At 42.8% G+C, this 13,159-nt stretch overlaps 1 protein-coding gene across 12 annotated transcripts in view; it reads right to left on the bottom strand.

The window, feature by feature from the left end:
• ATP2B2 (ATPase plasma membrane Ca2+ transporting 2) overlaps positions 1–13,159 on the bottom strand; it is a 404,797-nt gene that overhangs the window by 152,842 nt on the left and 238,796 nt on the right. For all 12 annotated transcript variants that reach the window (XM_020981028.2, XM_078152198.1, XM_078152196.1 and 9 more), the window contains exon 3: positions 7,679–7,876. In XM_020981028.2, the coding sequence (XP_020836687.1) occupies positions 7,679–7,876 (198 nt within the window). The remainder of the gene's footprint in view (positions 1–7,678; positions 7,877–13,159) is intronic.

The raw sequence follows: 13,159 nt of genomic DNA, 5'->3' as shown, positions 1-13,159 counted from the left end.
AGATTAGAATCCAGTTTTTCCTGACTCCAAATCCCTCCTAAGACTAGTCTAGCCATGCTTATCTGGAGTCCTTCCAGCAGCCCTCAGTTTTCCTCTATGTTACAGTGGATAAAATATTAGAAGCTATGAATTATATGGAAAAGAAACTCTTAGAAGAGGTGAGATATGACAGCATCTTGACATTAGGGAAGAGGAGACACAAATTGGAGGGGAAAAAAAATAGGGCCATTAAAGCTAAGAGGGGAGTTACCTTATATACATCAATAGCCACTGAGGGCATCGTTTTGCTACAGCTCTATGTGGTAATTGATATTCATGATGATGACTGAGCTAATAGGAAAAAAAGGTCGAATTCTGTTTAGGCTACTCTGTTTAGTAAGACAGAGATGTAGGATAAATTTTGGGAAGATGTGCATCTAATAATAAAAAAAATGTAATGGCATTTAAAAAAAAAAACCTTTTATTTATTTATTTATTTTGCTTTTTGGTGAGGCAATCAGGGTTAGGTGACTTGCCTGGGGTCACAGAGCTAGTGTCAAGTGTCTGTAGCTGGATTTGAACTCAGGTCCTCCTGACTCTAAGGCCAGAGTTCTATCCACTGTGCCACCTAGCTGCCCCAATGGTATTTTTAATAAGAATTAAAGAGCTTAATTTCAGCTATGTAAAATATTCACTAACCTAGAACACTTCTGCCCTTAAGACAAGACATTGCAGAAATGCTCGAAAACCTTGAAAGGAACTGAAATGGCTGCACCTTCATCTAAAAAAATCAGTATACAATCTCAAAATCAAAAGGACTTTAGATGTCATTTCATCTGACCCCATCATTTTAAAAATGAGAAAACTGGCATGGAAAGATTAAGTCACTTCCTCAAAGTGGCACAGCTAATGAATGAAAAAGCTATAAACAGGATCCCAGTGTCCTGATGCTCAGTTCTACGTCTCCAAAACCTGTTATTTTATATCTAGGTGTCCACAGAGGAAGATAGAAAGACTACCCAGCTCCTATACGAGCACTTAAGGAAACATATGTATTCCAGGCATAGGGAAGCCTTTATTTAACCCCCATAGAAAAAGCAAAAAATTCAAAGAGTTCATGGGAGTCCATAAGTAGATGCAGTAAATATAGAAACTAATATACGGTTTGACTGGAGAAGCTCTGGAGAATGTTACCATCCACCCTGAAAATATCAACTGAAATGGACCTGTTAATAGGCAGAGTGAAGACATTGAGGCATTAATAGCCATTAACACCTTAGCTGGAATTAATTTTTCAGATCAGCAGGGCCTGGAGAAATGAGACATGGTTCAGTAGGTCTGGATGGAGAAAAGAAAGCTTTGGGTAGGGCCAGCTAGGTGGCACAGTGGATAGAACTCTGGCCTTGGAGTCAGGAGGACCTGAGTTCAAATCTGGTCTCAGACACATAACACTCACTAGCTGTGTGACCCTGGGCAAGTCACTTAATAAGAAAGAAAGCAAGAAAGAAAGCAAGAAAGCAAGAAAGAAAGCTTTGGGCAGCCTAAGGGAACAATGGTTGTGTATAGGAAGGAAGGACTTTAGTAGAAGATAAGGGACAGGAGGGGGAGATAGAGAGGCACTGGGGATAGCCTTCTATTTTCTGAGTACCAGTCTTGGTGAGAAACAATTAAGTACTTAGGAAACAACTATACAAGCCTTCATCTGCTTGACCCTTCATCATCATGGCAGTGCTGTTGATTTAATTTATGGGACAATAAATGGGCAGAGAAGGACCCTCAGCCCTTTGCACGCAGAAATCCTACTCCCATGACTAAAAACCTTCAGAGATGGAATCGAACTTTTGATAAACCATAGCTGGGGTTCTGTTCTTCTTTGTAAGTTACCTGTAACTTGAATGCCCCTCTACCCTACAATCCATGAGACTCATGTAAATTGAGGCGGGTTGAACAAGATAGTAGCTAGGATTCTTTCCAACTCTAACATCCTAGGCTCTAAGGTCCTTTCCAGCTTGTATTTTCTATATTCTAAGGTCCCTTCTGACCCTGACATTCTAAGTTCTAAGGTTCCTTCTAGCTATAATATTCTATGACCTGAAACTTGCTCTGCCTTTCAAACTTATACAGACTTATGTCATGTTATTATGCTGCATAACCTTTGCTCACTCTAGCCTTGCCATTCTCCTTACTGTTCACAGAACTGGGATGTCTACATGCATTGCTGCCTCCAGCCTTTGCTTACACAATAATCCTACTCATTCCCAATTTTCAAAAACTCTTCCATTTAGGGGCAAATCTTTCCCTTCCTTAGCTTAAGTCCCACTTCCTCCAAGAAGCCTTCCCAGATCATCCCAGTTGCTGGTGGTCTCCTCATTCTCTGAACAGTAGCATTTACTTTCTAGACCACTGATCTAACACTTGGCATGAGTTGCTTAGCATTAACAGTTAAGTTTTTTATGTGTTTAAGTCTCACGAAGGACTTATAGCCTCACTGTAAGCTCCTTGAGCAAAGCAGGGACCCTGGCTTATAACTTTCTGGAGCCCACAGAGTATCTGACTCACTACAGGGGCTCAATAAATACTTATTAATGGATGGAAACAGTCTATAAATGCAAAGAACATCTCTTTGCCTTTGCTCAAAATGTTTCTGATGACTGAAATGCCCTTCCTTTCATCTCCTCATCCAATGAAATGTCACCCATCCTTTAAAGGATATATAATATGATATGACATGACATATTATGACATGATGTGATGCAATCAATACACTGTAAATATTTATTTTTAAAAACTGTTTAGCATAGTGCCTGGCACATAGTAGGCACTATATAAAGGACCATTGTCTAAAGTTCAATGGTAATGCCAACTCTTCCAGGAAGTAACAACTCTTGTTTTCCGATCAGTATAACACAGCACAATACAATACAACGAGCTGGTACAGTAAGTGCAAAGTCACCAGTCTCACTTTCCTCCCTCACTTAAATCCAATTGAATTGCAAGTCATGGCATCATCTTCCTGATATCATGGTCCTCTTTGAGAATGAGGGACAAATCACAACCACATAACAGTAAGTAAGAGTCCAGTTCTTGGAATCAGGAACACCTGAGTTTGAATCTGGCCTCAAACTAATTTTGTGACCCTGGCTAAGTCAGTGAACATCTCTCAGCCTCCATTTCCTATCTATAAAAGAAGGATAATAATAGTACCTTCCTCACAGACTTGTGAGGATTAAATGAGATGTTGTAGGTAAAACATTTTGTAAAGCTTAGAGCACTATGCATAGACTATAATGCAACACAATATGTGTTGATTAAGTTCCACTAATTTGCAAGGCATAGGGCTTGGTGCTGAAGCTATAAAACCAAAACATAAACCAGTTCCTGCCCTCCAGGATTCTAAGAAGTAGAGGAAAGGGGGGAGCCTCTTTGAGACATGAGGTCAGTCTGTGCAAAGGTAGGGAGGTAAATAAAGGACAGCCAAATAGGGAAATGGCAAGTTGGCCAGTTTGCCTGGACAGTAGAATCTGTGGAGAGGAGAGCTGTGCAGTAAGCCTGGGAAGGGTGCCTTAAGCCAGATGGTGAAGGACTGCAGCTGAAAAGCCAAGGAACTGGTTTTATGATAGAGGCCGTGGAGAGTCACCAAAGTCTCTTGGGCATGATATTGTCAGACTTGGACTTAAGGAAGACTTAGATGACAGCTCTCTGGAAGACAGATTAGACAGGAGCAAAACTGGAAATCAGGAGTCTAATTAGGAGACAACTGCAAAAATCCAGGGGAGAGGTGATGAGTACCTGAACTAGGGTCGTGACTGTGTAAAAGACGAAAAGAGGACAGATGTGAGCACTGTGGAGGCAGACGAAAAACATGACTTGTCAACTGATTGGATCTGACAGGAAAGGAAGGAGAAGGAAAATGAGAAGGTGGTTAATCAAGAAAAGAGGTAGGATCCAAGGGGAAGATGCCAAGTCCCATTTTGGACTGGCTGAGTTTGAAGTGACCACAGGATAAGGGCATCTTTCTATTCATTGTTCTCAGGTAGTATTATATATTGTAATTATCTGTGTTGGTATTTTATCCTACTAGGATAAAAGATCCATGGGAGATGGGACTGTCTTACATAAATTTTTAATCTCTCCAGCACAAAACGTAAGTGCTACATACAGTAAGCACTTAATAAAAAACCTTCTAATTGTGTATAACCACAGTGGCAACACCATTTAGAGCACTTGAAAGCCACACTTTAGATGCTCATCTCACCATTCCCTGCCCCCAAACTGACAAATTGTCTGGCCAAAGGGACCATTGATTCCAAAGATTTGTATGGCCTCATTAAAAATCATGGTCCCCAAATAATTCATGACGATTGTCTTTAGGCTGATACTACATCTCCTTTGTCCACAAAGATAAAGGGTTAATTATAGATTAGGGACATTTGGGTTATCCCCTCACCCCCACCACCAAGTCTGCACAGCCAAATGCTGACAGTCAACACAACCTACAAGGGAAAAGGAAGGGAAAGCTCCTGATGAGCTTAACCCTAATGAATTAAATCCATTTCTATTTTTGAAAGCATTCCTAACTCTGTGTAGTTATGGGAACCATTCACTATGGTTCTCAGACTTCCACGGAAGAATGCTCATCTAGCTTTGAGATACTTCACAGGGAAAAATGAAAGGTTAAGCTGTTGCTTGCCCTCAGGAACAGAGGCCAGTATCATAGATTCTGAATATGGGGTGTGATCTCCTGGGCAGACAGAAGAAAATCAAAGGCTGGGTACGAAACTTTCTCTCTGTTGAGTGCCACTGATCCATGGGGAAAGTCAATTGACAGCCACCCAAAAGTAAGCCACTTCATTTAGCTGGTTTTTGGCTGTCATTTAATTTTAACACATTCTACCATGACTTAAAATAAGTTCAGGAAACATGAAATTCTAATCAATAAATTTAATTCAGTAATGCAAACTTTGTATCAAAGGCTCCTTCCTGATATGAAGAACGGGGTATATCATGTTAGGAACCTCTCAAGTCACAGGCTCGTTGCACCCGCCCAGAGGATCTTGGCACTGCAGAATCTGACACCCTCCCCCCCAAGGTAGACACCAGCTCCCCTTGCAAGCATGCAGGGTTATAAGGCTTGAAAGATAAGCAGTTTTATTGGCAAATTAATGGAAACAGACAGGACTTCTACCATGCATGTGGAAACCAATCAATCATTGTAAAGGCAAAGAATAAAAATGTAGCCATCCCCATCAGGGAGCAAGCCTCCCCTCCCCCCACCCCGCCCCACAAATAGCTCAGCAGTGTCAGTGACATACAGTACTGCCTTGGCAAAGCTGCTAAAACAGGGGAGCCAGAGTTTGTTCCCCAACATGCGTGCCCCTCCAGGTCCCTCTGGCCATCATTGAGTGTTTCCTGGATGACTTGCCTCCTCATTTCTCTCTGGGCATCACTGGTTACTCTCCCCACCACTGCTCCCTGCTGCTGTCTTCCTTGGCTCCCAAAGGTGGTGGCCACTTTGCCATTGGCCTTGCTTTCTGTCTTCTGCAGTTCTGCTTCCTGAACTTCTTCCTGACATTTTTCTCATTCCCTATCCTAGGGGACCAGTTCTTCAATAACTAATCCATATGGGAATGATGCTCAAGATGTGTTCAGTTGTTTTTTTAATCTCCATTATTCTAAAGACTTTTTGTTTCAGTCCCCTCAGCCCAAGGCGTCACACACTAGAGATCTCTGGAGGGCTAGCAAGTGTCTCGCTGTCTCCAATGCCATGTGGGTTCATGGTACCTCAGCATCTTTCCTCTCAAACTGTCCCCTCTTTCTAGCTTCACTATTACTGGTGAGGGGACCACCATCCTACTAGTCATCCAGGCTTTCACTTGGGTGTCATCCTCAGCCCCTCACCCTCTTATTCCCATATCCAATTAGCTGTCGAGTCCTACCATCTCTGCTTTCAGAACATCTCCCATAGATGGCCCTTTCCTCTGACACTGCCATCCTCCTGGTTTAGGCTCTCATCACCTCAAACATGGACTATGGCAACAGCCTGCTGGATGGGTCTGTTTGCTTCCAGTCTCTCTCCTCTCCTATCTCTCCTCCAATCAGCTGTCAAATTCATCTTGATCCAATGAAAGCTTCACCATATCACCCCCTTTTCAAGAAATTCCAATAGCTCCCAATCACCTCCGGCACTGGCCTTGAAAGCCTTCATAACCTAGTCCCTTCCTACCTTTCCAGTCTTCTCACACTTTATTCCCCATCCTTTTGCTCAGAAGTCTGAGTTCAAATCCAGTCTCAGGGACTTAATAATTGTGTGACCCTGGACAAGTCACTTAACCTCTGCCAAAAGGAACTTGTGCATATTATAGTTATCTTGTTGCTTAACCACTGTCTGTCTCAGCATTCCCAATTGTAAAATGGAGATCAAAATAGCACCTACCTAATAGGGTTGTTGTGAGGATCAAATGAGAATATATGTAAAGCATTTAGCACAGTGCTGGCACATAGTAGGTATTTAATAAGAAGAGGGAGAGAAGGGAGTAAGGTTTTTAAGCACCTACTACGTGCTAGGCATTGTGACAATGCTTTACAGGTATCTCATTTAGATAATCTCTAGGGCCCTTCCTGTTGTAAGAGACTATAATTCTATGAAGATTTTTTTAAATAACATTTTTCAGTAATACAAGATATCCAGTTAAAAGAAAAAGAAAGAGAAGAAGATATGGGAGAAAAGGGGAGAAGGAAAGAGGGGAGAAAAGAGGGAGTAAGCCAGAAATAGACAACAAAAACACCCTGAGTAAGACAAGGCTCAGTGGGGAAATGAATGAGCCATAGAATGTCACATCTGAAAAAGAAAAAGGGTGTCAGTCAGTTACCCATGTGAATACAGTAGAGTTGGCTCCCTTGCAGATGGTTAAGGCAACTAGGCATTTACTGGATTAATTCTCAGTAATTTGTAATTTTTGCATCTGGAAGGGTCAGACTGGGGCATGAAGGAGCTCACTGAGACAGCAGCCACAGAGCTGGGGACAGCATACCCTAGAAGAGTGCTCTTAGCACCTTCTAAATTATGGCACCCTGAGCCAAAACTCCAGTTGCCATACTCTGGTCAAAGCTTCTGAAGGCAAGCAGGGTTGGAGTTGACAAGAAATATGAGAAGACCAAGCCAGCTCTGGAAACTATGTACTAGGGAGCAGTAATTGCATTACAGGCAACCAGTTGGTCCAGTGGATAAGACTCTGGGTCTAGAGTCAGGAAAATCTAAGTTCTAATCTGCCCTTAGGCACTTACAAGCTGTGTGAGCCAGGGTGAGTCATTCAATTTCTATATGACTCAGTTTCCTGAAACGTATATCATAATAGTACCTACCTCCAAGGACGATCATGAGAATCAAATGAGATATTTGTGAAATGCTTAGCACAGTGCCTGGCATACAGTAGGTGCTTAATAAATGCTTGTTTCCTTCCTTGTTACTTGGAAAACTGGATAGAGCACTGGTCTAGGCTCTGGACTACCACTGACTTAGTTTATGAATTTGGGGAACTCATTTGTCTCTGAGATTTAGTTCCTTCCTCTGTAAAATGATGGACGCGAACCTCATGATTCCATAACATCGCTTTTCAGCTCTGAGACTCTGTGATCTGACGATTCTCAGCAGATCTGGGTGGGGAGAAACCTAGTGCTAACAAAAACAATCCACCCTTACCTTCATTCCCCTCTCCAGGAGGATGATAAAATGAAAGTCCCAGAGAGATGATGGCTGCAATTTCCAAGATAATAAGAGTCACGTCCTGTAGTGCTTCCCAGACTAGCTGTAAGAACGTTTTTGGCTTCTTTGGAGGTATGAAGTTTTGCCCAAAAATCTGCTTTCTTTTTTCTAGGTCTGGAGCAGTGCCCGGTAATCCTGGGAACAAATAAAAACAAAAGTGAATCTGATTGAAGTAATATGGAAATTCCCTAAGACTTTAACAAGTGCCCTGATTCCCCAGGTAGAGGTAAGGGATGAGCAGCTTCCACTAAGAAGTGAGGTGTACAGTGAAGATACCACTGGCTGGGTTCTCCTCGGAGATTATACATCTAGAACTGAAAGCATACACAGAGGTCCTGGAGTCCAACCCTCACCTTTTACAAATGAAGAAACTGAGGCCAGGGAAGTGTAGCTGCTGGCCCAAAGTCATACAGCTAGTAAATATCAGAAGTGAGATTTGAAGCCAGGTCTGTGGACTCCAGAGCCAATGCACTTTCCTTTGTGGACTGCACCTCAGAGCCAGGTGCCATTAACTCGCTAGACAACTTTGGGCAAGCGGAAAACCAGAACACTTCTAAGCCTCACGCAAAAGAAAATGTCTACCGGTAAGGAGAGGAACTGGATTTTACCAGAGGCTATAAGGCTTCATGTTTCTCCCAATTAAATTCAATATCATTCAATTTGGCTGAGTTTTCTGATCTTTTAAGACCTGCTATCAAGTGCGAAGTCTATCCTTCCCAGTCTTCTGTCCTCTGCGGACATGATAAGCAGGCTATCTGTAGCCTTGTCCAAGTCATTGTTTATGTGAATGGTGTCCCAAGAAGGCTTAGGGCAGTATGAAGCTTTAATAGGCTTATTTTAATAGCCTGAGAAAGAACACCAAGAGTTTTGCCACCCTGCTCTGGAAAGAACATTTAACCTTTGTCTATGGGTCAACAACAGCCTTATCAATAGGTGAAGTAGATGGGGGGAGAGGTCACCAAGAAACCTTTGCCCCCTTCTCAAAAGATTCCCCAACCCATTGACCTATACTTGAAAACTCACCATCAGGGTTGCATTTCTTTAACTGGAATCTCTAACAGTCTCAGCTGTTATCTACCAGTTATGCCTTGAGATAAATAAATTTCTAATCTTTTCCTGTGAACAGGCATTTATCTGTATGCATTTTGTTCAGAATACCCTGGGCAAGTCACATAACCTTCAGTTTTCTCATCTATAAAATGGAGATTAATAATAGCACTCACCTCCCAGGGTTGTTGTGAGATAATCTATATAAAAATGTATGCATGAAGTATGCCCCAAAATGGGAACTGCTACATTATGGTTATCTCACTTCATCTTCTAATGCCCCTGGAAGGCCAGCAGATTTAGCTGATATCCATACATGTGGAGTCTGAGGCCCTGAGACTGGCCCAGAGCCACACAGGTGTGCCAGTAAGCCCAGCCAGGGTGAGAGCCCACATGTCTGGGTTTCCAGTCCATCATTTTTCCCATCCCCCAAGGCCTTGAGCTAGCCCTCTTTCTGCAGAAAGTATTCCCGCCTACTGCTGTTTTCTCAGAAATAACAGCTGAACGGAACAAAAATATTTGTGTGTTCTGCTGGTCCCACCCCCAGGAAAGTAACCTGCCAAATGGTTTCCACAACAACAAAACAACCAGAGGCTGATTAGATCTGAGCCTTCAGACCCCAAATAAGAAACTCGAGTTGGGCAGGAGGACTTAACAGCGAGCAGAGTCTGATTCAAACGAAGAAGTCAGAGCCTGGACCTTCTTTACCAACAGCCAAGAGGCCTTTCACAGCAACAGTGGGTGAGGACAGGGGGAGATTGTCCCTCCTATCTCATCAGCACATAAAAGAGGGAAGGGGCTGCAATAAACCTCCTCTCCTCATCCACAGGGATATTTCCCTTCCTAAGTCTGCCGGGGGGGGGGGGGGGGGGGGGGGGGGAGTCAGATGAGCAAACATTTCCCAAGATCCTCCAATGAGTCAGACACTGCACTGAGTGTTCGGTATACTAAGAAAGGCATCTATATCCCTGCCCTCAAGGAGTTCACAGTCTAAGGGAGGGAGGCAATCTGCAAACAACTGTGTACAAGCAAGGCAGAGCCTGAGGAAGCTGGCGATAATCTCAGAGGGAAGGCACTGGAATGGGGGAAAGCTTCTTGCAAAAAAGGATTTTGGCTGGGATTGGAAGGAAGCCAAGGTAGGGGGGCAAAAAAAATGTCAGGGAGAATTCTAAGCATGGGAGACCACCAGGGAAAGGACTTCAATTAGAGAAATGAAGTGTGGTGTGGGAGGAATAATGAGGAGGTGGGAGTCACTAGATCATAGAGAGTACAAGGTAGAAGAAGATTGGAAAGGTAGGACAGGGCCAGGTTAAGTTTGGTTAAATTCATGTTAACCAAACTTCACTATGAAAGCATGCTAGGAAAAGGGCTGTTATTGTTCAGTCATTTCACTCGTGCCCACCTCTTCATGATCCCTTTCAGGGGTATCTTTTTGGGCAAAAAAACTGGAGTGGTTTGCCATTCCCTTCTCCAGCTCATTTTACAGATGAGGAAATTGAGGCAAACAGGGTTAAGTGACTTGCCCAAGGTGATATACCTAGTAAATGTTTGGGGCAAAATTTGAATTCAAGTCTTCCTATCCATCTGCTCTATCCACTGAGCCACCCAGAAGCCTTAGGGAAAGGGAGGGACACATGAAGAGAGGCAACAGTGTCATCAGAGAGGAGAACGGTGAAAAAGAAAGCAATGTGTTGACACTGATTGGGGATTCACAGGCTCTAGACCCAGATCTAACAATTCTTAGCGGGACAGCCAGGTGCAGTGGATAGAGCACCGGCCCTGGAGTCAGGAGGACCTGAGTTCAAATCTGGCTTCAGACACGACACTCACTAGCTGTGTGACTCTGGGCAAGTCACTTAACTCCACTGACTAGCCAAAAACAAAACAAAACAAGCCTCAGTCTCCTCATCTTTAAAACAAGGATAATGCAGATGGTGGTGTAGTGGATTGAGTGCTGAACTTGGAGTCAGGAGGAGCTGAGTTCAAATTCTGACTCAGATACCTATTAGCAATTTCTTTATCTCTCTTGGTGTCAGTTTTCTTGTCTGCAAAATGGAGGTAATAATTTTATAAGGCATGAAATAAGACAATAAATGTAAAACCCTTTTCAAACCTTCAAAAGCTATATAAATATTTTCACCACACAGGTGATGAGGAGAGTATTTAATAAAGTTTAAAATACTATATAAATGCCACTATAAATTTTAGATATTAAAGGACCATGGAGATCATATGGTCCAGTCCTCTCATTTTCTAGCTGGGAAAACAGAGACCCCCAAAAAAGGGAAGAAACTTGACTAAGGTCACATGACCACATCATAGGATAGATTATAGATTCATAGCTAGAAGGGATCTAAGAGGCCATGCAAACCCCCTGGTCTTCATCACATAACACACTATTAGCAATTACTTGCTGAGTGGTGCTGCGAAGTAGTGGGTGGAGGCAGCGTCAGACTTAGGAAGTTGTGAGTTAAAGTGCTTCTTCTGATCCATATTGGCTGTGTGACCCTGGGCAAGTCACTCCACAGTGTTCCAAGCAATTCTCTGAGACCACAAGTTGTGGAATAAGAGGCAATGGGCATTCTGAGAGTTCCCTAGAGCAATGTAATAATGGGTCTGAAATAACAACAATAAAAAAGTGATACAGGCAATAATTAGTGATGCTTCAGAAAAAGGAATGTTAGCTCTGGTGATTAAGAAAGATTTCATGGAGATGAGGGCAGAAATGTCCTCTGAAGTTTAGGTAGGATTTGTGGAGGGCCAGAGGACCTGAGGAATGGCATACTAGGAGGGGAAAACAGCATGGTAAAAGCACAGACACAGAAATTTGCAAAGCCTGTTTGGCAAACAGTAAGGAAACCAGTCTGGTTGGATAGGAGACCTCAGGAAGTAGCTGGCATTAACATAGCATTTTGAGTTTTGTAAAACATATCTATAGATAGATAGGGATGCTATAAACATACATATAGGTATAGGTATAGATATTGACATAGATACAGATATAGGTAAAGATAGAAGTAGAGAGTAGAGATAGATCTAACATGTATAACAGAGTACCGCAGTGGAGCAGATGGAAAGACCTGGCCATGCTGAGAGTACAGAAGTGGGGTGGAGAGTAAGGCCAGAGGGCACTTATAGGTTGGCCAAAACTGAGCATAATGTGCCAAATGTGGTCTCAGGAGGACAGAGTTCAGGGGGGATGAATATTTCTCAAGACCTGGAAATTAGATCTCTCTAAATTCACCTTAGATGGAATTTGCTTTAAAAAAAATAACATCATGCTACTATTGCTTAAAGAGAGATGAGAAAGATCAGAGGACACAGTTCTCACCATGATGTAGCCCTATCCCTGCTTATCCAACCACATCTTCCATTTCTGTGATATAATGGAGAGTGCTGGGTATAAAGTCAGAAACACCTGGGCTTGAATCCTACGTCCTTATGGGACCCAAAACAAGTCATTCAGTCCCTCTGAGATCCTCTTTTTAGCTTTGTATTCTCAGCACTTAATATAATTCTTTACATATGGGCAGGGCTTAATAAATGCTTCTTCACTTATTCCAGTAAAATCAATCAATAACATGATGTGAAGGAAATAAGCCCTGAATATGGACCTAGAAGACCTAAATTTGAGACCCTGGCTCTCATATTGTCCCCTCTCTTCAATGTTGGACAATACACAACACTTCTCTGGGCCTCACCTTCCTCATCTATAAAATGGGGAGAATACTATCTGTAGCCCATACCTTGCAGGGTTGTTGTGAGACCAGCACTTTATAAGCCTTAAAAGAATTGTAGAGGGCGCTAGGTGGCGCAGTGGATAAAGCACCAGCCCCGAAGTCAGGAGGACCTGAGTTCAAATCCAGCCTCAGACCAAACACTTGACACTTACTAGCTATGTGACCCTGGGCAAGCCACTTAACCCCAATTGCCTTAAAAAAAAAAAAAAAGAATTGTAGACATTTGAGCTGTACTTACTATGGGGGAGGACCAGAAAGAGAACCTGAATGAAGGGTCCCCTTAAGATTTTGTTCTAATATTTCACTCTCCTTCTCCTAAAGAAGTTTCAAATAGACATTAGAGACTGCTGCTCTGAGAATGGTCCCACGTCTCCCAAGTACAAATCCAGAAATCTAGGAAGCAAAATGGCATAGCAAATAGCTTTGGAGTTGGAGCCCTGAAGCACTGGGTTCACATTCTTCCTCAGACACTTACTAGCTAGGTGACTTTACTGCATCCAGGGCCATCTCCAGTCATCCTGATCTACATCTTGCCACTGGACCCAGATGGCTCTGGAGGAGAGAGTAAGGTTGGAGACTTTTCACAGCCTTCCCTCACTTAAATCTAACTCATTTGCAAGCCATGGCATAA

This window comes from Phascolarctos cinereus, unplaced genomic scaffold, assembly GCF_003287225.1.
Source record: "Phascolarctos cinereus isolate Bilbo 61053 unplaced genomic scaffold, phaCin_HiC Scaffold_4;HRSCAF=312, whole genome shotgun sequence".
In the NCBI taxonomy this organism is placed as follows: Eukaryota; Metazoa; Chordata; class Mammalia; order Diprotodontia; family Phascolarctidae; genus Phascolarctos; species Phascolarctos cinereus.
Note: the sequence above shows the minus strand (reverse complement) of the source record. Positions and strands in the feature narration are given on the sequence as shown.